Source organism: Malurus melanocephalus, unplaced genomic scaffold, assembly GCF_030028575.1.
Source record: "Malurus melanocephalus ecotype Western Australia unplaced genomic scaffold, MMel_1.1 scaffold_668, whole genome shotgun sequence".
NCBI classification, from domain to species: Eukaryota; Metazoa; Chordata; class Aves; order Passeriformes; family Maluridae; genus Malurus; species Malurus melanocephalus.
Genome location: NW_026623900.1, coordinates 73,949 through 97,572, shown reverse-complemented (window position 1 = coordinate 97,572; position 23,624 = coordinate 73,949). Strand labels below are relative to the sequence as shown.

General features: G+C 41.5%; 1 protein-coding gene across 4 annotated transcripts in view; it reads right to left on the bottom strand.

Annotated features, from left to right (window-relative positions):
• Positions 1 to 822: 822 nt before the first annotated feature.
• RASGEF1B (RasGEF domain family member 1B) overlaps positions 823 to 23,624 on the bottom strand; it is a 30,188-nt gene continuing 7,386 nt past the window's right edge. For all 4 annotated transcript variants that reach the window (XM_057383860.1, XM_057383862.1, XM_057383859.1 and 1 more), the window contains exons 2-14: positions 18,852 to 19,033; positions 17,311 to 17,433; positions 16,391 to 16,528; positions 13,564 to 13,779; positions 13,390 to 13,464; positions 12,024 to 12,119; positions 11,651 to 11,753; positions 10,878 to 10,957; positions 10,225 to 10,320; positions 8,696 to 8,791; positions 7,346 to 7,469; positions 6,658 to 6,730; positions 823 to 5,843 (exon numbers count right to left, since the gene is read on the bottom strand). In XM_057383860.1, coding sequence (XP_057239843.1) covers positions 5,819 to 5,843; positions 6,658 to 6,730; positions 7,346 to 7,469; positions 8,696 to 8,791; positions 10,225 to 10,320; positions 10,878 to 10,957; positions 11,651 to 11,753; positions 12,024 to 12,119; positions 13,390 to 13,464; positions 13,564 to 13,779; positions 16,391 to 16,528; positions 17,311 to 17,433; positions 18,852 to 19,028 — 1,422 coding nt within the window. In that variant the 5' untranslated portion in view covers positions 19,029 to 19,033 and the 3' untranslated portion in view covers positions 823 to 5,818. The remainder of the gene's footprint in view (positions 5,844 to 6,657; positions 6,731 to 7,345; positions 7,470 to 8,695; positions 8,792 to 10,224; positions 10,321 to 10,877; positions 10,958 to 11,650; positions 11,754 to 12,023; positions 12,120 to 13,389; positions 13,465 to 13,563; positions 13,780 to 16,390; positions 16,529 to 17,310; positions 17,434 to 18,851; positions 19,034 to 23,624) is intronic.

Genomic DNA, 23,624 nt, shown 5'->3' with positions numbered 1-23,624 from the left:
GGAATGACAAGAGAAAATTTGTGTTGAGTGATACACCACATATAGCCAATCCCAAAAGAAACATTTCAATGAGTGCAATTTTGACTCAGCAAAATTAATGGTAGAAAACTCTGATCATGCCCTTGATGCTTTTGTTTTTTATTTTGCATTTTACTTTGCCCCTGTTTCAAAATACCTGAGCACTTTTCAGTAGGGCATTAAACAAGAGAACATCTGTCATGTGCTGAATCTCATTTCCTTTACTCCAAAGAGGCCAGCTCTTCTTCCAGGTAGTGCAAAACAYGATGGAGTTTCCTACCTGCTGCTTGCTTTTAACTTTATTCCAATTACAGGGTACCTRTTCCAAGGAAAAAGCTCAGAGAAATGAGGTTGTGCGGAGAATATATTCCAGTGAAATTCATTATGATGCTTAATTCTACTTGGCTTCATATCACATGTCAGAAGCTGAAGAATGTGCAGATAAAACAGCTGCTGGCTGCTGGCTGTGGTCATAATCTAAACACATTCCTTCTTGGGAACCTTYGCTCTTCTTTCCTCATCCCACCCCACCCGTGTCCCCGGATTTGTTTCATTTCTATCACAAGAGGGCACCCTGCGTCAGGTTAAAGTTTCCCATCCACCACCCGTTGAAAGGCAAATGCTGAAAACGGGAAAGTCCTTGGGCTGAAAAGGGTTTACAGGGAGAGGGGAGCTGAAGGAAGAGCCACCAAGGAACAGCCCGTGTCACCTGCAGGGTCAGTGCCCTTCCTCAGGTGGGAGGGATAAACATTCACTCTCATCTAGRGAGAGGAYCCCTGTAACTTTTAAAACTGAATTCAAAAGTAGCAGACTACAAGTAAGGGATGTAAACAGAACAATCGTGTAACACTTAACTGAAAATGATCTCTCAGTCGTGCTGCAGATAACCGAAGTGCAGCTCTTCCCTTCCTTTCACCGAAAGCCAGCTAAATACTGATACACCAACTGATACTCTTCACAAGACATTATGTAGCTATGACTGCCAAAGGCAGTTAATAAAAAGGAAAGAGCTTTATTTTTTGAGAAGAAAAGCAGCACTTAAACAATCCAATCAAGTATGCTACTATAATATAAAACAAAATTTKTAGGGGACTTAAATAAATTCACACTTCACTTCTAARGGTGGCAACTGACTGTTTCTTAAGYGTAACAAACACWGAATAGCACATCAAAAGTTGCACCTGAAAATCTATATTATGAAATCAACCTTCTGGAATGAATCTGAATTTGATTTTGTACGAGGAAAGAAAAATTCTATCTGTTAAATAACTAACACTGTGACACACTSTCCTCATACACTTACCTTTTTTTTTGAAACTTAATCTAATAATGACACACCCTGTCAATATTACTCCAGAATATATTTTCATTAATCGTTTGTGAAAAGCACCTCAACATGTATTGCTGTTTTAAGTTTTCACTAAACCTGTTGAAATAGAGATTTACAGATCAGGTCTCCTTAAGGCTCAGCCCTCCAAATTCAGGTTAGATCTTCAAATGAAACCTGTTCTCTGTGAGGTTGTCTGAGAGTATGTAATGGTGTAAGCATTTTTTATGGGGGGCAAACAACCTCTGAGTTCTAATTTTGATGATTATCAAACTGAGTCACGCAGGGGTCAAGGAGCATCACCTGCTACTTCCTCCTCTAGACCTGATCCTGAACTCCCAAACAGAAAGAAGTACCCAAAAAATTGTATGTTTGTTCAAACAGAAATTAAGGAGAAACAGTAATGTTCTCCTTTATTAGCATCAGAGTAGATTGTTACCCTAGCAACAGCAAGAGGAAGAAACTTTATATGCAGCCCAATAAATATCCTTTACTTGTTTTACCTCATGTTTCACATGCTATTTTTCCAAACTTTTCCTACTGATTGCTTGGATTTCACGTAAACTTCTGCTGTCATACTGTTAATTTACTCTTGATGACATTAGATGTTATTTCCTCTCAAGCCTGGCAGCAGATATTAAATATCTCTGACTCCCTTTACAAGACGGTCACTATGGTATTTCTGAGTTGAGTTTCTTAGGCAGCAAACCTGAAATTCAACATATGCATGTCAAATGAACTACTGTGACCTGAACTTTTACTGCTGGCACTCCTTTCTATCAAACACTGCTGGCCACAGTTTTGTGATATGCCTCAGGAAAGGGATGCCAATTCATTTCTTATGAGAGAGATTCTCTTTTCTATCACTTCACAGATCCCCTTCTAACTTCTGTGGAAAAGCAAAATTCAACTCTCTGAASTGTCCAGAGATGAAGGGGTCAAGGGAAAGTCTGACTCCTTCTGAAATAATTTTCTCCCAGCCCTAATTATTTATTTCTATATATACCTTTCTCCCAAGGAAAACCTATTTAAAAAGCAGTGGATTTACAGTCCACATGCAAATGCTGTTGAGTTGTCAGACAATAAGGACTGGCCAATGCCAGGAAAGCTATTTAATCTTTTGACCACTAGGCCAGACTTGGGGACCTGCAGAGGATCCTGCTGTAACACCCAAAGGTATTTCACTTGGTTTATTGCTCCCTGGAATACACTGGCTCCAGATGCTCCTTTCCCCTGCAGCTGGAAGTCCCCCTAAGAACCACTTCCCCTTCCAACCTCTGGAATTCACAAGACAGGGGAGAGAAAAACTAAATGAAAGCAGATAATCTGGCCCCACAGAGTCCTTCACATTCAGACAAAAGCCAATTGCTTTATTCACATTATATTTTGGATTTTTCTTCCTGAAAAGGAACAAAAAGGACAYAGTAGTTACTTGGCTCATAGTGAGACATCCTTTTGGGTCATACTCTAGCTATAACTTTCTAATAAAGGGGAAAGAAAAGAAAAAAAAACCCCACATTTCATAAGAGCTTTATGCAGCACAGTGCAATGACAACGAAGTGTCAGTGGGTATCAAATGATGCCTGTCCTGGTACCAAGCTCTCACTTCTAAGCTCACTGAACTYGATCAGTTCTTCGAGTGTGAAGTGTCAGCTTAGCACATGCCTTCCCTTTAAACAGGGAGGCTGCCAAGACCAGACAGAGGAGCTGGGAGAAAAAGCAGACATTGGTGCACTACAAAAGGATTATTCCTCTTTTCCAGCAAAAATAGTACAGGAAGCCCACAAGAGTATGCTACACACAACTAAGTGTGTAGGTAAGGAAAGCCTCACAAAATGACATGGAATATTCCCTAGAAKAACACAAGTCTTGGAAAATGAATCACATTTTGCTACTAGCCTATTTGTCTMTTTTAATGCTAGATCAAGTACCAGTTTCAGCTCTGTCAAGAACAGTCTGTCTGGGAAGGCTGACAAAAAATCCAACACAAATACAAAATACCCACGTCTATATAGAGGTTCTTACTTTTTCTTTTAGACATGACAGCTGTAAATAGGCTCTTGTGCATTTTTACATTCATCTGACTGTTCTTTTCACAATGACACCATGAAGATTTTTCCAAATAGGAGAACAGGGAAATAGCTGTTTAGTAGGGTAAGGATGGTGTAGTTCTTGTGGGTTTAGCCAGACATTTACAGACTTTTTTGAGCAAGTTGATTCATACGGATCCATAAGAGCCGGAGCTTTGGTCTCTGTGCCACGAGAAGAAAGTGCACCACACAGAAACGAGTAAAGTTTGAGCCATTTGTRCAGGAGACATCGGTGCTGCCTCTGTCCCCATTAAACACTGAGCATCTGTCAGCACTGAGCTGGGATTTTCAGTCCTGCCTGAACACTCAGCCTGTAGTTAATGAGTTCTGATAACTCCTCATTTCTGAGAGCCTGTGATGTTTCCTTTGGGAGCAGCTCGACTGCAGAAGAATGAGTTCTTTTCTCTCCCATTAACCATGGACAGGTGTGAATGGCTGTTTCCAGCTGCATCAGCAGCCCGACAGTGCTCAGCATGGTCAGAATTACAGCCCAGCACGGTGGCTGCACCAAGGGATGGAGCAGAGGGCACAGTGCRTGGTAAAGCTCAAACATCAACCACTGAGCTAAATAATGCCTGAAGGAGCAGCTCTGGCTTGCCAGAGGTTGGGGATTTGCATTCCCCTTTCAAGCACCAGGCACAAACCTCAAAAACAGGGGAAAGATGTAGAGAGGAAAATGGGAAAAACCTCACCTGATGAAAGCTGGGAGGCAAATCTGTGCACAGCAGAAGCAGCTTTCTCCTTTCCAAGAGCTGGTCTCTTCTTTCTCCTTCACCCCAGCTGAGGGAATGGGAAAGGAGGAGAGGAAACCTTCTCTGTCAGGCTCGAGGCCCTGTTGCTGCTCCTCGTGGAATATGTAACTCAGTGACTCCCAGCCCCCGGTACCAGCAAAGGACAGTACCCCCCCCCTTAATGAAGGCTTTTCAGCATGTTACTACAGAATTCAAAATTAAAATATTTTCCTGAAAAGGCATGGATGGAAAAAAGGCATGGATGGAACATAAAAACCACCTTACCTGGAAACTCAAGAGATGCAGTGCAACAAATAAATATATTTATTTTTACTTTTTTTTTTTTTTTTTTTTTTTTTTTTTTNACAACAGTAGCAGAATAATTGCAAATAAGTTTGTTTGTTTTATTTCTTTTTTTGCCAAGGATGTACTTTGCTTATTGATTTTTGTATCCAGGGTGATCTATAGCTACAGTTCTGTTCAGTATTTTTTTTCAGTCAGGTTCCTCCTAGGACAGGTAGAGTGACTAAGTATTCAGAGTTACTAAAAACTTATTAGGTGTGTAACACAGCAAACTACTTCACAGTCATAAATATAATCCCTAAAGCAAACACACAGGAAGACTGTTTTGTTCATAGCTGGAGTTGAGAAGAAGCCTCTTTTTTTCTTTTTGTCATCTTGCTATTTCAATCAAAGTGGATTGTGTTCTCCACTGTTACCCTTTCAAAAAAAAGCAGTTATAAAAATTACTTAATAAAAACACACTCTCATATTTCAAAACAGTTTGTATGCCAGTTTCTCAAGGACTATTCTAGAAAAGCCAGCTTGTCCAACCTAATATAAGAAGAAGGCCAAGTATGGAAAATWAGGAGTAACAAAACCGCACAGTAAAAATAAGAATGTCTGTAACATGTAGTGGTTAGTTTTAAAGAACTGAACTACARAAAAAGCCTCCCTAGAAGTTGTAGAGCTACTATCCTTTCATAGCAGGTGTATTTTCTACCACAGCCTTGATTTTTATTACTTTATATTTTTTAAATAACTTAGAATAATAATGAGTTTGTCTGCCAGCAGCCAACTCAAAAACACATTGGAAAAAGAAAAAAAAACCCAGCCACCATTACAGTGGTAGGGAGAAATTCTCCTCAGCAGCCAATTTGTTGTGTCCATTTCTTTCCCTTCTTAGTAATCCCAGAYTTCTGGGATATATTCAGCTTATCAGGAATGGGAGCTCTTCAATGCAGACTTGGGTKTCACTGCAAGGAATGGTGAATATTTCCCCTCCATAACTCCCGTGAGTCCTTGAAGCAGCTCTGCAGAGTCCTTGTAGCACAAGCTGCAGCGAAAGGAAAGGAAGAATATTCCATCCAGGTGTGAAATGATTCATGGGCRGCATCTGAGATCTTCAAAGGATTCTCAATCAATACTTCAGCCTGAATCCCAGCTGAGTGGGCTGTGATTTCATCTCATCTGGCAGATGGGCGAAGCTGCCTGTTTGTTCTTGAATTAACTTCTTTCATCTTTGCTGCCACGATATCGCAACTGACTGCACATCTTTCATCATTCTGAGTGCCACTCAGCGCACAGGGAAATAATCCAAGCCATGCCCCTCGGCAATCCGCACAGCACAGCAACAGCAGACACCGTGTGCTCTASACTCTGCCCAGCAGCGCTGACCTGAAAGGCAGAGGGAAATGCAAATGGGTAAAGGCAGTCATGAGAATGATGGAAATCTTCTCAGACAGAGGGACTGCAATAAGGAAGCTGTGAAACTGAGATTCGTGTTGCTGCAGGTTTTCATCTTGCCACCCTGTGTGATGTGGAGAGTCTGTGCCCTGATGTGAGTAACTCTCTCTCTGCTTTCTCCTCAAAATGAGTGGAATTAATCAGATAGAGTTGTTACACCCCCCTGCCATAATGGTTCATGAATCCTTCCATAATTAGTAAAATCAAAGAGTTGATGAGGTTGCAATCCAATAGCAGTAGAAAAAAACCCAAAAACAGGATTTTGCTGATTATTTTTTCCCTAGCCTGAACTCTAAATCGTTAACTGGTTTCATGAATGCATTTGCCTCAGAGTGATCTTTGTGCAAACCTCAGCCCCGTCTGGAAGGTGGGTAAAGAAAGGGATGCAGTAGCTGTGAAAGCATCTGTGTGGAATCCAGAGTGCTCTGTATGGCACTTATGAGGAAGTTTATAAAGTTTGGAGTTTASAAAGCATTTTCTTCCTTCACTGAGTAGCAAAAGAAGTTAAAATAGAAAATTACTTATTCAAATTCCCATTTCCTAAGGGAAAGAAGGACRGAGAGGGTTTAAGTTAAAGACTGATTGTTCTATTTTTTCCAAGAGTCCCAGATTGGAGGGGGGATTTACAACYATGCTGTGCCCCATCTGTTGAAGCATGTAACATGCCATTTGGTTTTAACTGTTTGATGCATGCTCTGTGTCCCATTCAATTTATTTATTGATCCGGGTAACCTCTGACACAAACCTCAGTGTCTTCCATCTGTCCTTTTCAATGTGGTTCTCGGGACTTTCGCTTTCATAGGAAGCCAAGTAAAGTGCTGCAATCAGAAGCAWATACATTATGTTAGGCCTACTGGCATTTGAAAATTCACTCTCCCTGCAAAGCAGACTGAGTTAAATGAAGCAGGCATGTATTATCCATCCCTCAGATTAGGCCTTCAGAATCCCATTAGGAAGTATAGCATTGCTTATAATTGCACCCAGACAATGCTAACAAACTGTGCATGAGAACAAAGACTACCCCGAGGGGGGGAAAACCAACCAGAGGAAACTCAAAAGCACTCAAGAGAAAACAAAACGAGCCCAGGGACATGGTGCTTTGTAAGCAGCCACTGAAGTCCCTCTTTTTTCCTGAAGCAGCTCCCTTTAGTACAAGTATCCTGAAAGTCCCTATGARCACATTTCATATGACATTTAGAGGGACCACATCAATTTAGCCCATTCTGTTTCAGAATTAATGTTGATTCTTACAGACTATATGCACATTAAAAAAAAAAAATCTTACCTTCTCTGTCATTTGTAAAGGAGAAGCAATTTTTATTGCCAGACAGAGATGTTTCAGGACAGTCCTTCTTTACAGGGAGGAAGACACAATTTAACATGGAAAGAGATTAAGCAGCAGCCAGTGGCACCAGCTCTGCAGAGCTCCTTACCATCATCACTGAAGACTGGGACAGTCAGCAAGTACTGCAGAATCTTCCAATCCCTTTCAAAAGGACACTCCACTTGCTTCCAGGCCATAAATTCACTGACTTGCTTTGCCAACTCCCAAAATTTCTGTCAGAATACGAAACAGAAGAGGTGTTATATATTGAACAGCATTACCCTGAACATGTTTTATAAAGACGGAGAGATCATGGTTTGGAGACCAAGGTTTGATTGTCCTCAGCTTTTATGATAGAATTGAACATAACCTGACTCAACAACTCAGCTTTTAACTTTTATATTCCTGCTTCAAGCTGTGGTAACTTCCCACTCCTTCACCTTCTTAAAACTGCTGTTATTTAAGGATACAAATATAGTAGTCATAAACTGCACATAGTTTTTTTTCAAGGAGCTAGTAACAGTCCTTATGCCTAAATTTTAATTTTGATGATTCTCATGCTTTTTGTTTTGCAGTGAAACACACAGTGATTTTCACATCAGATGCATAATGCTGACATTTCAAAATCCAGATGTTTCCTGTCAGTTGGCTGATCAGAAATGCTCTATTTTCTTAYGGAAAATTTATGCCAAAAACAAACACTCCCCATGTAGTGTGTTGATGTCATTAACTGATAAACTCTTTCAATTAAAGTTTAACATGCCTCAAGTGCACATGGATTCCTTGAGCAAAAGGACATTCCAGGTCACTGCACAGCCTGGTTTTAGATCCTCTAGGCTAATTCAGGCCTATGACTACAACACAGGTGTACTGCACTTTTGTGTCAATGACCCAGGCTTCTGGAAAACTGAAAGTACCAGGAAACAAATCAGATAACAAGTATGAAATCAGATGCAGAAGAACTACTGGAAGACAAGAGAGTCAAAACTCCCCCACTGCTGCTCTGTCATAGATTTGTTCAGAGACAGTCTGGGACTTACATCCATGAAAATACTGCCTATTTATCTTGACAGAGGAGGAACTGATCTTTTATGTGAGGAATTAAAAGATGAGCTCTAAAATACTAATTAGAATGATTTTATCATTAAGTATAATAAACTTGAGAATTGAAACATTAAGATGAATTTGAGAGCTGGGAAAAAGCTCTGATTCTTTTCCCTGCACTAAAAAAAATTGTAAATATTGAAAGGTTCTGTAAACACTCCATCTTTGATAAAACTGCTTTTTCCTGGCTACCTCCCAGCTTCTCTGAGAAGTAATGGATATTCTCAAATTCCAGTGTACGTTTGCTCTCCCAGAATCCAGTGGAAGCTGGACCATGATCTGCTTCAGTTTTCTGTTGAAGGGGCTGTATTAAAACCTGACTCTTTATTAAAACCCCGCCCRGTGCTCTGCTTACTTCAAAATTGACGTGACCATTCGGAAGGCGGTTGGCACAACCCTCATTGAGGAAGTAAATGTCTTTGATCARGAGGCTGAAGAAAGGAATCACGATCTAGGGAAAGAACAGCATTATTATCAGTCTGGCCCTGAATCACAATAGTCTGCACAGAAAAATGAAAGGAAGTCAGGTGACACAAAAGGTAAGCAAAACACTGAAGAACTGAGGTCTCTACATCTCTACAYAAAACTGTGCATTCACGGCATTTTAAAATACAGGGCTCTCCACAGAAAAGTCCTCCCTTCATTTCTATGTCATGTCCCTCTTGTTTTCATTTTTTCCTTCTTCCTTGCAGATTCCAGGACATAAATGCTCAGAGGCACCTACTTCTTGCATGTAATTCCTGCAGGGTATCTCGTGGTGTGGCTTTCCCTCTGGACAGGATTTGCTTAGTGAAGGAGGGCAGATGTACATTAAAGCACAGCAGGGATTATTGGGGTAGCAGCACAAAYGGTTTTCAAACTACAGTTTGGTTCCATGCCAAGTCACAGAACCTTGGTACTGATTGGCTTGAAATGAAGCATTTCCTGCCAACTGAAAAAAAGAATTTTCTTTGGAGAATGCCAGAATAGAATRGTTCTATTTTCATTTTCATCCTATGACATTTTTCACAGCTACACATCCTCATTACAATGGGGGGAAAAAGCAAATACCATTTATTATTTCCATGGAACACTTCATTGTACTATATTTCAGTACCTGCAAGTTCTTTCTTTGAAATCTTAAAGCGACTTTTCTCTGAAAAGAAATCAGCCTCTTACACCTAAACTTCTGCTACTTTGAATGATAAGTGAACAGATCTTTAGGACTCAGAAAGACATTCCATGTATAACAACAGTATAGACGAGCAGACTGCATGTGGATTTGTTTCATCTTCCTGTCTGTGTATTCCATGAACTCCAAGATCATGTTTATTAAATGCAGCATGAAGTCCTAACATCATAAGGAGTTGATGAGCAAGTGTTTCTAAGAGGAGAGCACTTAGGAAGCTATTTGATTATTTTCCATAAGAACTACAGCTGASATTCTCMATCTAAAGACTATACACAGGATGAGAACTCCACAGCTCTGTCCAGATTTGAGTTTTAAAATACCTTTTATGAATAAGTTTTAAAGTTTTTCCACCTGAAGCCACGAGTCACTTAGACTTTAGCACAARTAGCAGCTATAAGAACAAAGTACTTGTGACCTCATGTGAGTCCTCAATCTTTCCATTTGTGCTATGAATTTGTGAAATACAGGTCTCTGTCAAAGAAAAGAAGAGCTGAGGCAATGTACTTATTTTACTTAAATTAACAAAGTGATCATTTAATGTTTGGACTTGCAGTCAGCATCAAACTGACCTGGCTTTTTATAAGCTTTTTATAAGCCCACCAGGGGTTATAAACCCGAGCTGCTGAGAATCAGAGTTCCAGGATAAAGGTTTACCAAGCAACTTAACAAGCACATTTCCCTTTTCCCCACTGCCAAGCCACTTGCAAACACACCTTCTCTCTGTTGCTGTGAGCTGTCAGGGACCTCTGAGTGGCTCCACGCAGAGCAGTTCGGTAATTATAAAAATTGCTAGAAGGGTCCATCTGATGCTACAAGGCATGAAAAAATGCAAATAATGAGAGACACACAATCCTTTTTCAGCTGAGCAACTCTTAAATAGGAAAAGGTCTTCTGAACAGCCCCACAAATACAACTTTGTAGAGGACTGCAGTATCTCTTTTATTTGTTCATTCAATGAGAACTTTATTTTAATACATGTCCATTCAGCACAACAAATATGTATCATTATCCAGTACATATTCTCTTAGGTAAATCACAAACTCTTACACTGCTGCACCTGCATATTCTTTGACCAAAGCCTCTACCACCTGAAGGTAACTGCCAATCAATTTTTTTTCAGCTTTTTTTTTTTTTTTTAAATTTTTTTTTGGCTTTGGGAATTAAAGAGTCCAAACAAACAAACTTTCTTCTTCCAAATGAAAAGAGCAGCAGTCAGCTGGACAATTTTTATTATATTGTCTAGAATATCGATTAAGAGCACAAGTACATTAAATTAAATGTCATAATGAAGACAAACTTGCATTTTAAAGAAGTTAAAAGTAAAATGCTATTAACAGCCCCCTGTCCACATATTAGCCAAACTTACCTCAAGGATATCAAATTTGGCTGTCTTCACTTTGGCCCATGTTTTCTTTAGTCGAGACACAGGACTCATGTTCATGCCAGCTTGATACAAGAGAAAGARATTGTTGGAGTATTTAAAAGAAAAAAGTCCTTCAGGTAGCTAGGACTAGTATTTCTAAAGCAAAGAATCTATTAACAATAACAAACATTTTCAACAGCGACTCAAGAAATCAGAGTCATTGTTTTCTTTAAATTCCAAAATGGCATTGGAAATAAAATCTACATCTCTTATGGAATGAAAGCTCTAAAAAAAGTTATTATTTAATGTGGATTTGATAAAACATGTATATATAGTAGAAAAGCTCAAATGAGTGTTCTGAACACCATCTCTTACATACTTCATGGAAAACTACACATAACTATGAAGTTTTCACATTTCAAATTAGAAAAAATATTCCCAGTATTTTCCTATCAGATATACAGAGGTGTGGAATTTTTAAACCACTAGGATGTGATAGAAATGACAGAAGACATCAAATCTCCATATTGCAGGSGAAGTATTTCAATTTGGCACTGAAGCTGGTTTCAAAAAGTGGGGATTTCAGTCTCTGAAGAGTTGCAATGAAAACTTCAGTTTATATCAATTTTATAYGACACACATATCACTACAACAGTGTGGAGCAACTTCATGCAGCAGGCCAAGCTAAGCACTAGACTTCTGTGTGAAGCACTCTGCTTCCTTTATTCAATTTATTCAAAAAGAGACAAAATAATCTCTCAGTACCCATTACTTACAAATAATAGCCATTAGGGAATTGAAGTTGCCAATGTTAAAACATTCCCGTGCCACATCAATGAAATATTCTATCACTCTTGCTCTGTGCTTCTTCTTCACGGGCTGCAAGAGATGCATTTGTAGGGTTATGCTCAGCAGGAAACAGCACTCAGACACATCCCCTCTAAAAATAACACCCCTGTTAAAAACCTTTTCCATGTGTGTCACAGCTTCACACTGTCCTTTACATATGGAGGGAGCCACACCATTGTGCTCCAAAACATCACAGAACTGAACCAATGAAAAGTCCAAAAGGTACCAAACCTGAAAAGGCTTCGCAGTTTTAGAAACCAGACTAAACAAAAMCTTTCAGCACAAAAAGTCTTTGCTCACCATACAGATTTCTGTTGCAACCAAGTAACTGAGCCTGTTAAACCACTCCACGTAGGCTTCAAGATTCCGAGCCTTCTTTCGCTCTCCATAGCAGCTCTACAGACAGAAGAAAAMCAGCAACTTTTAGCACAATTTTTGTCTTTTCCCTGTGTGAGACCTTTTGGCTTTCTGCCTTGCCATTCCCACGCAACCAGGAATAACTCAAATTACCCAACATATCAAAAAGCATAGAGGGGAAGCAGCAATGATGGTATTTAAGCACGTGTAACTTCCCTCTGAGCTGCTGGCCCAGTAAAGCACTTGAACAGGCATCTGGAACCCACCACATGCTTTAAGTCCTGCTGGGATGCTTTAAGGACCTAGGACAGGCTTATGTAAACAGTCAGGGCTAAATGTCTGCATAAATCTCCCTTGAACACTGTTTCAGTCCTTATTCCTGTCCCACTGACAGAGCAGATACGACATCAAGCTCCCTGCAGGTGCAGCAGGAAAAGAGAGACAGGGCACATTACGTTGATGACAAACGAATGCATTGCATCCTGACTTTGGGAGATCAGCTCTACCATTCTGATAGGATTCTCCCCTTCCTGAGCAGTGCCATTCTGTATCATCTTGGAATCATTCCCACACACATCTCAGGGTTGCCTAAAAAAGGGGCAGACAAGAGATTCAGTGATCTCTATTTGGAATATCAATTTCAGAGACCATCTGATGGAAAATCAAATTGTAAACTTGTGTTATTCTATTCTGTTTGTCAGCTTTAATTCAAGTTTTAATGGACTGACTTTGTCACAGTTTACTTACAGAGGTTAAGTCATCTTGAAAAACATAAAAAATTAAGTCAGTTTGAAAACAGCACTCAAGGAGATGACAGCTACCACATCTRGTTAAAAACTCTTCATGTTTGCCCTTCATTTCTCACAGATCTAGAGTTCTCTGCACCCTTTTTGTTATGTCTGCTCTACCTGCAAATTGCCCCACGTGCAAAGAGTTCACTAAAGGAAGAGTTTACTAAAAGGAGGAGCAGATGTTGAAAATTAATAATGCAGAAGCCAAAGTTAAACTCAGCCTCTTCCAGCTGSAGGCCACATAGATGATCTGGGGAAAACATTCACAGGATTAAGTTCTCCCTTAGCCTAAGTCTGAAAACCCAGGAAATGAGTTCATTTAAGTCAATTTATCGGCTGAGTTCTGGAGCTTCAGGAATTGTCCTCCAGAAAGAAAAAAGCATWAACAGAATATTTAATGGGAATACTAAACTTGTTTTCTACTAGTCCTCATTTGTTGCTGGCCCTCACTTGCAGTTCATGGTGCACCTGATGGTAAAYGCTACATTCCAGAGCTGCTCCAGATCTGCTCCAATTACCTTGTCATTATTCAAAGGATCCTTTTGCACAAACGCCTGGATAAATTCTTCTGGTCCAATGTAATTGAGTCTCTCCTAAATAAAACACAGAAGCAGCCAAGTCATATMCCCTGTTAGCCTGCACTTCAAAAAGAGGGGAAGGGCGAAGTCATCCTCGGGAGCGTAACAACTCACAAGCTCTATGTGCGTCAGCTGCTGAGCCAACACGTAGGGATCATTGCAGACTGTGATTATGTCCCTCTGGATGGACTGGGGCTTGGTCTTTAGGAGGGTCAGGCGATCTGTGGATGTGGTGGCATCAATTTTTGCAAGCACCTCCTCATACTGGGTAACGGCGGCCAGCTTCCGAATCAGGCTCTGGAGGAGTTGCTGCACGTTCTTCCGGTACATCTGTAACCACATCARTCAATCAATCCATCAGAAAACACTTCCAAAATGTCAGAAGATAACATTAAAGCCTGCATGACACCCTAAGAGTTGGATGCTGTTACCTGTGTTTGTTGTCAACTTAAGATAAGCTCTATTATGTAATATTTGTAATATTTCCATTTAATTGGACCAAAAGGAATCCAGCTGAGGGTTTAAAGAGTGAGTGTCTCACAGGTTCAATATTGACTCAGTTGGCTCAAGGAACAACAGAAAAGATGTGCTCAATCCCAACCACTGAAGGAAATACAAGAAATGAAAATACCTCATCTTCTCCTGCTTAAGACCACAAAAAAACCCGGTGTTTGTCTGTTCAGTGATAAATAAAGGACCTGCTTCTCTCTGCAGCAAATCAAAACCAGTTTCACTGAAGTCAGAGTTAAAACTTCCAGTGAATCTGAGAAAAAGGARAAGATAATACAACCAATTTACTCTTCTTTCACCTTTGCAGGCCTGTCCAGGCAGTGATTTAAGTTAACAGGAGTGACAAATTTAAGCAGGAGCAGGACACAACTCTTAAATAAATAGATCTGTGTAACCAAAGTGGTTTTATATATATATATATATAATTTATAATTGGTGTCCCAGTTTCCACATATCATCCTAAAGCCATTAAAGCAAAACCAAAGTGGCTTCAAAAAGAATAATCCAAAATCTATTCTGCATGCTGTAGTACAATCAGTGCAAGGCAGCAGTATTTCCTTTATTCTGATGAATTTGTCCTTTTCTCCAAAACTTTACCCAAAGATGTTGTTTTTAAGGAGCAATGTTAGCATGGTGAGGTTTTGGTTGAATTTTTACTAGCAGCTCCTAAAAGAACTGGAGTACAATAATTCAGGAAGTGAAATAAGAAGCTATAAGTAGAAATGTAGTGAACAGAAGGAAACTGCCTCTTTTGTGTCCTTTAAGGTAATGACTCACAAAAATCCAAGTGATCTGTTGAAAAGCAAGGTCAAGGAAGTTGCCATTTACTGCTCCAAGCAGTTCACAATAAAACAAGCCAATTTACTGCAGCAATTGCTCTCACTTTGTCTCTCTAAAGGAAACCTCAAAGTTGAAAAACCCTCAAAGCAGCATCTAGAAAGGATTTATAGCACTCTGCAGATAAGATTGCTCCCTTTGCTCCTTTTCTAGCAGCTTTGTACATCTGCCTTTCCCTTCAGTAGATGATTTCACTGTTTAAACTGTCTGTATTGCCAGAAACTTCACTGCAGACAGCTCTTCCCTTTCCTCATTTCACTCTTGCATCCACCAAATCAGTGCCCTCTGGGCTAAACACTTCTTTTTTTTTTGGGCCAGTAAGTCTTTTTCAAGTGGGTGTGAGCCCTCAATCTTAATTACTTTGCCTTGAACTGAACTTCAGTTTCCTACCTTCCTATGAAGAGGAAGAAACAAAGCAACAGTGGCATCTGGCACCCCTGGAGTGAAGGCAAACCTGTTGTCTCTTCCCATTCCAAAGCTCCCTTGGAGCTGTCTGGCAGCAACCCTCAGCTTGCCCATSAAATTGGTTCTGTCTTTCATTTGTATTTCAAACTGCTTCTCACTCTCTAGCCCCATTTTCCTCCATTCCCCACTCTGACAACACTGTTTTTCAGCTTCCAAGTTCAGTTTAGGTTTGTTCTCTTCCATCCTTTTCTAAAGCCTCCCAAATCTTTCTGGGCCTTTGGCAGCACTCTCAGCTCCTCCCAGCCCAGCTTACCCCCACGCCTGTTAATGTGCTGCTTGCTGCCTCATCCCTACCATCATTCAAAAGCTTATATAAGGAACACCAGTCCCTGAGGAACACTGGAAACACAATGCCATGTGGCAATTGCTGTTTGTGTGTTCATAGCTCTTCCAAATGCCACTCCAGTGTCTTTTGCAATCGCAGCACTGTGCCAGCTACACAGGATCTGCCTACTGAAACCTCCTTAATCGCCTTCCACTGAGTAAACATAACCCTTGCCTTTTGGCTGAGTTTACTTCAGTACTTAAAAGAAAAGCAGTATTTCGTAATACCCACGTGGAACTTTACTTCCATCGGAAAAGTGTGATTTAGAAAAAAGGTCAGGTGATCTCTTTGTGGGTTCCATCCACAGGAAGCAATACGACAGGTTTTCTCTGAGTAGATATCTTAAGCTCAAGACCATTCTTCTTGGTCCAGTCCTCTTTTAGAAATTTCTCCCCAAATCTACTTTTCCATTGACCTAGAGGTCAAAGGTCCAATTCCAATAMACCTTACCCAAGAAATGATCAACATTGACAGGGATTTCTCAGCTGTTGTCCTAGCTAGCTTCTTTCAAGCAGAATTGCTGAAATGATAAAAACCAGCATCCACCAAGTTGTGCCTGTCTGCACAATGTGGGATTATGTCATGGGCTTGGGGATGGAGAGAAGCTTGCAATGCTTTGGAAAAGATCTGCTTAYGCTGGGTGGTTTCGTCCTAGGCTTAGGTACAGACAGAACCTTTCGCCTCCCAGCATGTTCATAATAAGTTTTCTTAAGCACCCAGAGCCCCACCATGTTATTAACAGCMATATCAAAGCAGTAAAAGGAATGCCTTTTTATCCCATAACTTTGTGTGCAGGCAACTTACCTCATCCCCACTGGCTATTCTTTGCGCCAGCTCCTTTAAGTTCCTCATCATTCTTTCATCTCGGAAATCATAAGGAAAAGTCTCTGTCCATTCAGTCAACAGCTGTAGGATTTTTGGTGCAATCTTTTGTGTCCAGTTCTATTTGGAAACATTAACGAGGAATGTTACATGTAACAGCAGCGCAGGAAATACCTAACTCAAAGAAAACAGAATTCTGTTCTGTTGGATACTGTGGAGCAGAAGGGTGTTAGTGTCAATGAAATTTTTAAGCTTAACTTAACTSAGCACTGGATTACAGGCCAGAGCCCATGACCATGGAAGCCAGTGAAGAGACTCTCCTTGGCTTAACTGACCTGGAAATTAGGGCTCAGKTGGGTGGAAAGGACTCCCCTCATTATCAGGAGTGTCTCAGTGCAAGGCATTGATTAATGCTTCCAGAACTTGTGACAAACCATCAACAATGAAAGCTGCAAGTYCCAGTTGTGCCAAGACTTATGCATGCACTACTCCTTACAGTGACAAACCTGTTTRCAGACAGAGAAGGGCTGCYGGGGACATGTGGTGGTCGGGGCTGCTTTGGGCAGAGTGACCCTGAAATGATTTCTGATTCTCAGTGAAGTMAGGAGGGGGCTGAACAAAACCTCAGCCTTGTACTTTCAGAGGGCAGATTTTGGGCTGTTCAGGACACTGTTTCAGAGATTTTCTCAGTGAAACAAACAATGCAGCAGAAGCAGCAGCCTTCATGGAGGACAAGCTGGGCAGTGTGGAAATTTCCCRTGAATCTCCGTGAATAAAGGGTCAAATTCTAGTTGCTTGTGTCAGGTTTTCAAATCTGTTCAATCCTACTGAGGACTCTSTTGAATAGGAGCATTTTGTTTTGGGCAGGGAACCAGGAAGTCCCTGAGAGTGTGGGATCTTACCTTGTCCAGGCCAGGGTCACTGAGTCTCTGCTGCTCAACGCAGAGTTGGCAGACTTTGGCCATGAGCTCGTAGGGGTGCATGAAGAGACGGGAGCTGAGCAGGAAGGTGAAGATGTACGTCCTCTGAGAACATGAAAAAGATAGAGAAAGGGATAAATTACCTGCATTTTTTTATATTCCCTCAAAATGCCTTCCTGACAAATCTGTTCCTGACACTTTGCCATCTGCAGAAGAAAACTCTGCACCTGGCTGTGCCAAAGGCAATTACTACAGAGGTAAGCATTTAACACTTATCATTGCTCCAGAAAAAGTGTTATAAGTTTGTGCTTGAGCCAAGTTATGCAAGATTAAATCAAAACAAGGCAGGGCAGAGGTGGCTTAGCTCTCCTATTGCACACAGCCTTATCACAAGCTCATTACCTGAAATTACTTGGAATAAAATTTCAACTCACCTCTTGCTCTACAGTAAACCTTTGTRTCCTGGGTGAAAGTGGAGGGAACAACATAGTTTAATTTAATGGAATAAAGATCAGTGACTCATTGAGAGGTTACAAGAAGAGGCTCCRTATTTTGCTTTGATTTTCCATGTATCATGATTTGAACTCATGAATTTGATATTCAGAATATCCAYTCCATTTTCCACTTTGCCAGTAGTTATGTATCTATGGCACCTGCTCCAGAAAGACTCTACAATGCTCTGGCTCTAGAAACTTGGAATAAATCATCTTTGATCAACCAGCATCAAAATTGCTTTGTATTTGAAGTTTGCACAAAGCATTAATGGATAGGTATTAGCTTAAGCACAATGCTGGGCTGCTGTTAATTCTGATCCAAGTTAAAAAAGGTCCTGTCTTGGAAAGGTGAWCAGATCTATGACAATAACAGAAGCTGAATATAAGCAGAGTTATGCCTTCAGCAGGAGCATGTCAAYGAGCAGAGCTGCAGTTTCATCATCCCCCAGTTAACCCCAACTGCCCTTTCCTAACACTTTTTGATATCATTCTTTTCTGTCTTCTTAAGATTCATATAAAATGTCTCAATGGGTGTGCCAAGAATTCTCAATGACAAACATCCTGTTCTCACATCCAATCTCTGCTGACTCCAGTGTGGTACTAATTCAACATCTCAGCTGATACATGCGGACCTCAGATGAGCAGTGGGAAATATGCATTAAAAACTGCTTGGTTTTGCAATRAATACTTTTGTTCTGTCCCAACGGTGCTCATGCCTTTCTCTTCAGCTTGCCTGGCAGRTTTTTAAGGGTCAATGGTACATACACTCCATCAAGCAGTAAGCCAGTCTAGGTACGTGCTTCATGACTGAGTCACCAGGGCTGCTCACCTTACAACAGGAGTAATAAAGCACTGGACTTCCTAGATTAGGTGAGTTACTGCGTGCTGCACTCAGGTAAAACACATCTTATCACAGCTGCTCAGCCTCCTGAATCCTTCCTCAGCCATTTGTGTGACACTCTCTGCTTTTGCTGTGCATGGGAAAGTTCCCTGTTGGGAGACACATCAGACCCTGGTGTGCAGACTTACATCAGGGTAGTAATCCACGTTGGGCACCAAGTGCTGGATCAGAGCTTCCAGAGACCCCGAGAGCAGATTGTTGTCGTGGTAACAGAGCCCTCCACAGTTGTCCTCTTTGGTCTGGTACAGGTTCCTGTTGTAGCCGCTGCTGTCAAACATCGCTGCGAAGGGAGGTGTTTGTGGCATTTTCCCTGAGGAGACACAAAAGGGATAAAGAATAACTCAGAGGGTACAATCTGAGGGGTTTTCTGTCATCCAGAGATAGTACTGCACTAGAATGAAAACCCAGTGTCACATCATGGGTTACTTGCACAGTTTTCAAGCCTGTGCAGACTTCTCAGGARAGGGCCAACACAGGCTTTCAGCACTGTCACAGTTGCCAGGTGCTTCTTTTATATCGTGCTGTTTCTTTATTAAAGGACAGATAAAGATGTCCAGGCTAAGAGATAGAAGGAGATACAAGAATCCTGACAGGCTTTGGGAACTCAGATTTTCTACAAAGCTTTTGGGAATGTGGCACAATGCTCACCGACAACTTTGGGCAAATGCTGAAWGCAGCTCCCTGAGAGCAGCACTCTGCTGGGGAAGCATGCCCAGGCTGTCCCAGGCTGACAGCACTGTGACACCCCAGCCAGCACAGAGGGACACACTGCAGTGAAGCCCTGGAGAGCTCTGTGAAAGGACAGTCTCCTTTATGMAACACGACAGCTGTGTCACTGCAATCCCAAAGCTCCCATTTTCCAACTCCACCCTGCTAAACTGGTGCTTGGTTTTCCCAATAACACCGTGACAGGTGTGACCCAGGCTAAAGCCTGATGCTTCAGTGCATCTGCCTCCACCTACTCTCTGAGTGGCTCTACAAAATTTGGAAAAAATTTGTCTGTGTACAGTTCCTTACCACTGTTGTCYAAGTTCACAAATGATATAAAAGATGAGACCAGACTCAGAGTTTTGTTAAACCTTTTCTCTAAATTCTGTGAAAATGTGAAAGATCCAGCCCGGTGTTTTCCAGCTTTAGGAAAAATAAAGCAATTACTCATCAGACTGCATCTCAGTGCCTGTGGAATCAAAATGTCTTTCCAAGGAAAAGATAAGTCAGTGCTGCAGGCTGTTCAGTCATTCAGAGCAGTGGGTGGGCAGCAAGGGGGCCGTGACCACCCAAGAGCTCTTTTGGAGATGCAGTATCTGAAAARGCCAAAAGATAAAATCTCTCTGATTGCTTGAGTGTTGAGTTATAAACTCCTTCCTTCTCCCTCCTTCTCTGCTTTCTGGGAGTAGCAGTTCTTGTCAGTTTAAGGAACTTAGATTTTATAGCCTCCATGGCAAGCAAARTTTGTGCCTAATTTTAACCACTAAACCCTGCCGGTTTTAACTCTCCTACAGCACTTGTGGGTGCTGCTGGGCATTCAGGGAGAGACAGACAAACTGCAGGAGGGAACGGCACTTTGCTTCCAATCCTCCCCACAACTTCAAGGCAAGGGAGATCACCCTGAGAGGACAATATCCACAGGCTGCTGTGCTAAAGTGTCGGCATAGCATGTGTGTGCATGGGAAAAGCATTAATGCCTCTGAGCCATCATTGTAAGTGCAGATGCTGTTTCTTTTCTCTCCATTGTATCAAACCCTATTCGGGAAAAGGCTCTTTAAAGCCACAGACCCCAGCAAACACCAGCCTGTGAAGGCACCCCGTTTGGAGAACAAGAAGCGATGTGACAGCCTGGAGATAAATAGCGAGCTGCCATCTGTGTGCTCCCCAGCCCACAATAAAACAYTTTTCAGAGGGAGCTCGGTGGAGATGAGAAGCTATTACGTTATTAGCCAGATTCCTTAGCTTGGACCTGAAGCAGCACACAGACTTGCTGCTGCTGCTGGCAATGTGTCCAGACAATGAAGGCATTCAAAGCGGCACAAGACTGAGTGCTCAGTAAATAAACAGCGAGAGAAAGCCAAAAACAAAGGCAGAGAAGGACAGTGGAGAGAGCCTCCTGGCCTACATGACCTGCGCTAATCCCACCTTGTGCTGTGCCAAAAGATATCTGCATCAGAATGGAAAAGACTGAAAAGTCTCCGTGTCTGAAAAGTGACATTAGACACTCRGTGCAGCTGCTCAGCCAGCGATTCAATCCCATTCATCCCCTGGGCTGGGAAAGGAATAAAGTAAATACACGTGCCACAGCACACGAGTGGAGTGCAGGACTGAACTGAACAGGTTCCTGTCAAGAGAGCTCAAATCACTGGGYAGGTGAGGTGTAACCCTGCCACGGCTGTGCTCTGCACCACTAAAGCATCCTGATGCACAAAGACTCCTGCACTGTCAGGTTCTTTGCAAGGATAACCCAGTTTGAGGAAGAAAACTTCACTGAGGAGCTGACAGGAATCTTCTGCAGCATTTCCTAGGCTTTCCTGCTGTGTATGTAAAGCCACAGACTTGAACTAACTCCAAAATATTCTTCAGCCCACTGGCACTGAAGAATGTCCTGTTTGTACAAAATTTCAGATTTTTTTCCCAGTTACTGCAGTGCAGTTTATTCAGTCAAAATGCAAATGGTAGTGAACAGTGTGTAAACACTGTGTAAAATCTGTAGAACTGTGGCTCCAAGGTAACACTCCACAGGGAAGTGAGAAAGGCTRGTCTGCATCTGCAAAACAACTTGACACCAATATTAGCACTTGTAAAACACCAAGGAGTTATTTCAATCCAGATCTCATATTAACCAAAACAGCCCAATTCAGGGTGAGACTGGGATCTGCAGAGATTTAGCCAGACTAGCCAGCAATTAGTTTTGATTTCATGCAAACCTCACCACCCAAATCAGACAGCTTAGAGACAGAGTCTCATAGTGCCTCATGAAAAAGAAAAAAAAAAACAAAAAAACCATAGACCATTAATAGATGTACTGTAACCATAAAATAAAATTCTCCAAAGTCTGTCCCGAAGGGTGCATACTGTCTCACTTGTTTGCTCCCTRTTTGTGGAAGCTGCTGGACAGAAAGGGCTCAGTGGTGTTTCAGTGAGACACCAAGTTGTGGTGATGTTGTGCATGGTCAGAACTGGATTTCACTTGGAAGAGAACAGGACACGGGACATGTTCTCCATGTGATGGAAAGGGATGATACTAAAATGTGACAGAGATAAATACAGCATCGCCAAGGGGGTGATTCACACCACACATGTGTTTTTCCAGCATGACTCCTTTCCCATCTTGACCTTGACTCCTCTGCTGTATTTTATGCGGAGGTGGAGACACAAAGCAGTWTGCTTAATTCTAATTAGAAGCCTCTTTAGCTAAAGCTGCTGAAGCCAAACCCTGCCTTCAGAATAACTTGAGTGGAACTGAAATTTGGTTACAAAGCAGATAATGGTCCACAAATCCAAGGCACATAAAGCAGAGGTATCTTGGGACCTAAAAAAAGTGTTGATAAAGCACAGTAGTACAAAATCTGACAAACAGGAATTGGAAAAGAAAGACAAGAAATATTATTCCAGTGAARAATACCCTGGGAGTTAAAAACTGGAACTTTTTAAGTGGGCTTTGGAAACATTTAGTTCGTAATCACATGGAAACCCATTTATCTCTCTGTCTTTATTTCTTTTTTCCAAGAATGAAAAGAGTGGCTTTCTTTTTGTTCTGCTTTGTTTTCATTTTATTAAAGATCAGACTTGAACRAAAGAGCAATGAAATAATTTCCTGGCTTTACCAGTGATGCTCTCCTGTGACAGAGAGAAGTCAATAACTCTGCACTGTGGAAAGAGGAATACAACGTTTTTTCTGCATTTAGTATCATTATGAACATGAAACCTTGGGCWTTAAAGTCCATGTTCTGCCTCTGAGCAGCCTCTGACAAGAAAGAAATCTCAACCTTCCCGATAACAGCACCATAAACAGGAAATCAGAGCCAAAGACGGTGTGCTCAAACCCCCATCGCCTCCTGCAGGAGCCAAGTTTCAGTTTCGCAAAACTAAAGGAATCAGACGGAACCTTCCAAGCTGCCAAGTGCTTGTCCAAACCTTTATGTTCAGCAACAGAAAAAAAAATAGAAAAAAAAAAGAAAAAAAAAATCTGTTTTCTACTATAAACACTGGAGRGTTGGAATGGTTTATTTTCATTTATACTAAAGACCTGAGGCTGCACGTCAGATTCAAAAAACAAAAGCAACGCTACAGACAGGTCGTATCCTTTTACTGAGAAGTTCAATAGTAGCCATAGAAGGTGCTTTTAAAGCCACTGCCAAACATTTTCACCTCCTCTGTTAGGTTCAGTTTTCTCCCACACTGTATCCCTCAGGCAGAGGAATGGTGCCTGGGTTTGTTACGAGTCCCCAGGCACTCCTCCCCTTAAAAGATGCAAACTTCAGAAAGAGCTGTTCCCTATACAACCAGAAACCCAGAACCACATTTAGCAGGTGATTACCATCCACCATTGTTACTGAGGATGCCATCATACATCTGAGGTATGGCAAAACTAAAGACTAACTTCCTGCAGGAGCAAAGTTCCAAGTTTCCCTTTCTCCCTAAGCTTTCTTTTGTTAGCAGCATACCTACAGAAGTCCCCCGCTGCTGTCTTTGTGGTCAGACGCAATTCTAACTGGCCCTTAGCTTTCCTGATCTTACCCCTAGCTTCCTATATAATTTCCCCGTATTCTCCCAGCCCTACACTCCTTCCTTGTCTCCCTAGCCTTTTTAGCCTTTGCCAAAAAGCCTCCAACCTTCCATGCCAACAGTTCAGCCACAGGAGCCACCCCACCACTGTGATGTCTGTGATATCACACCCACGCAGGTAT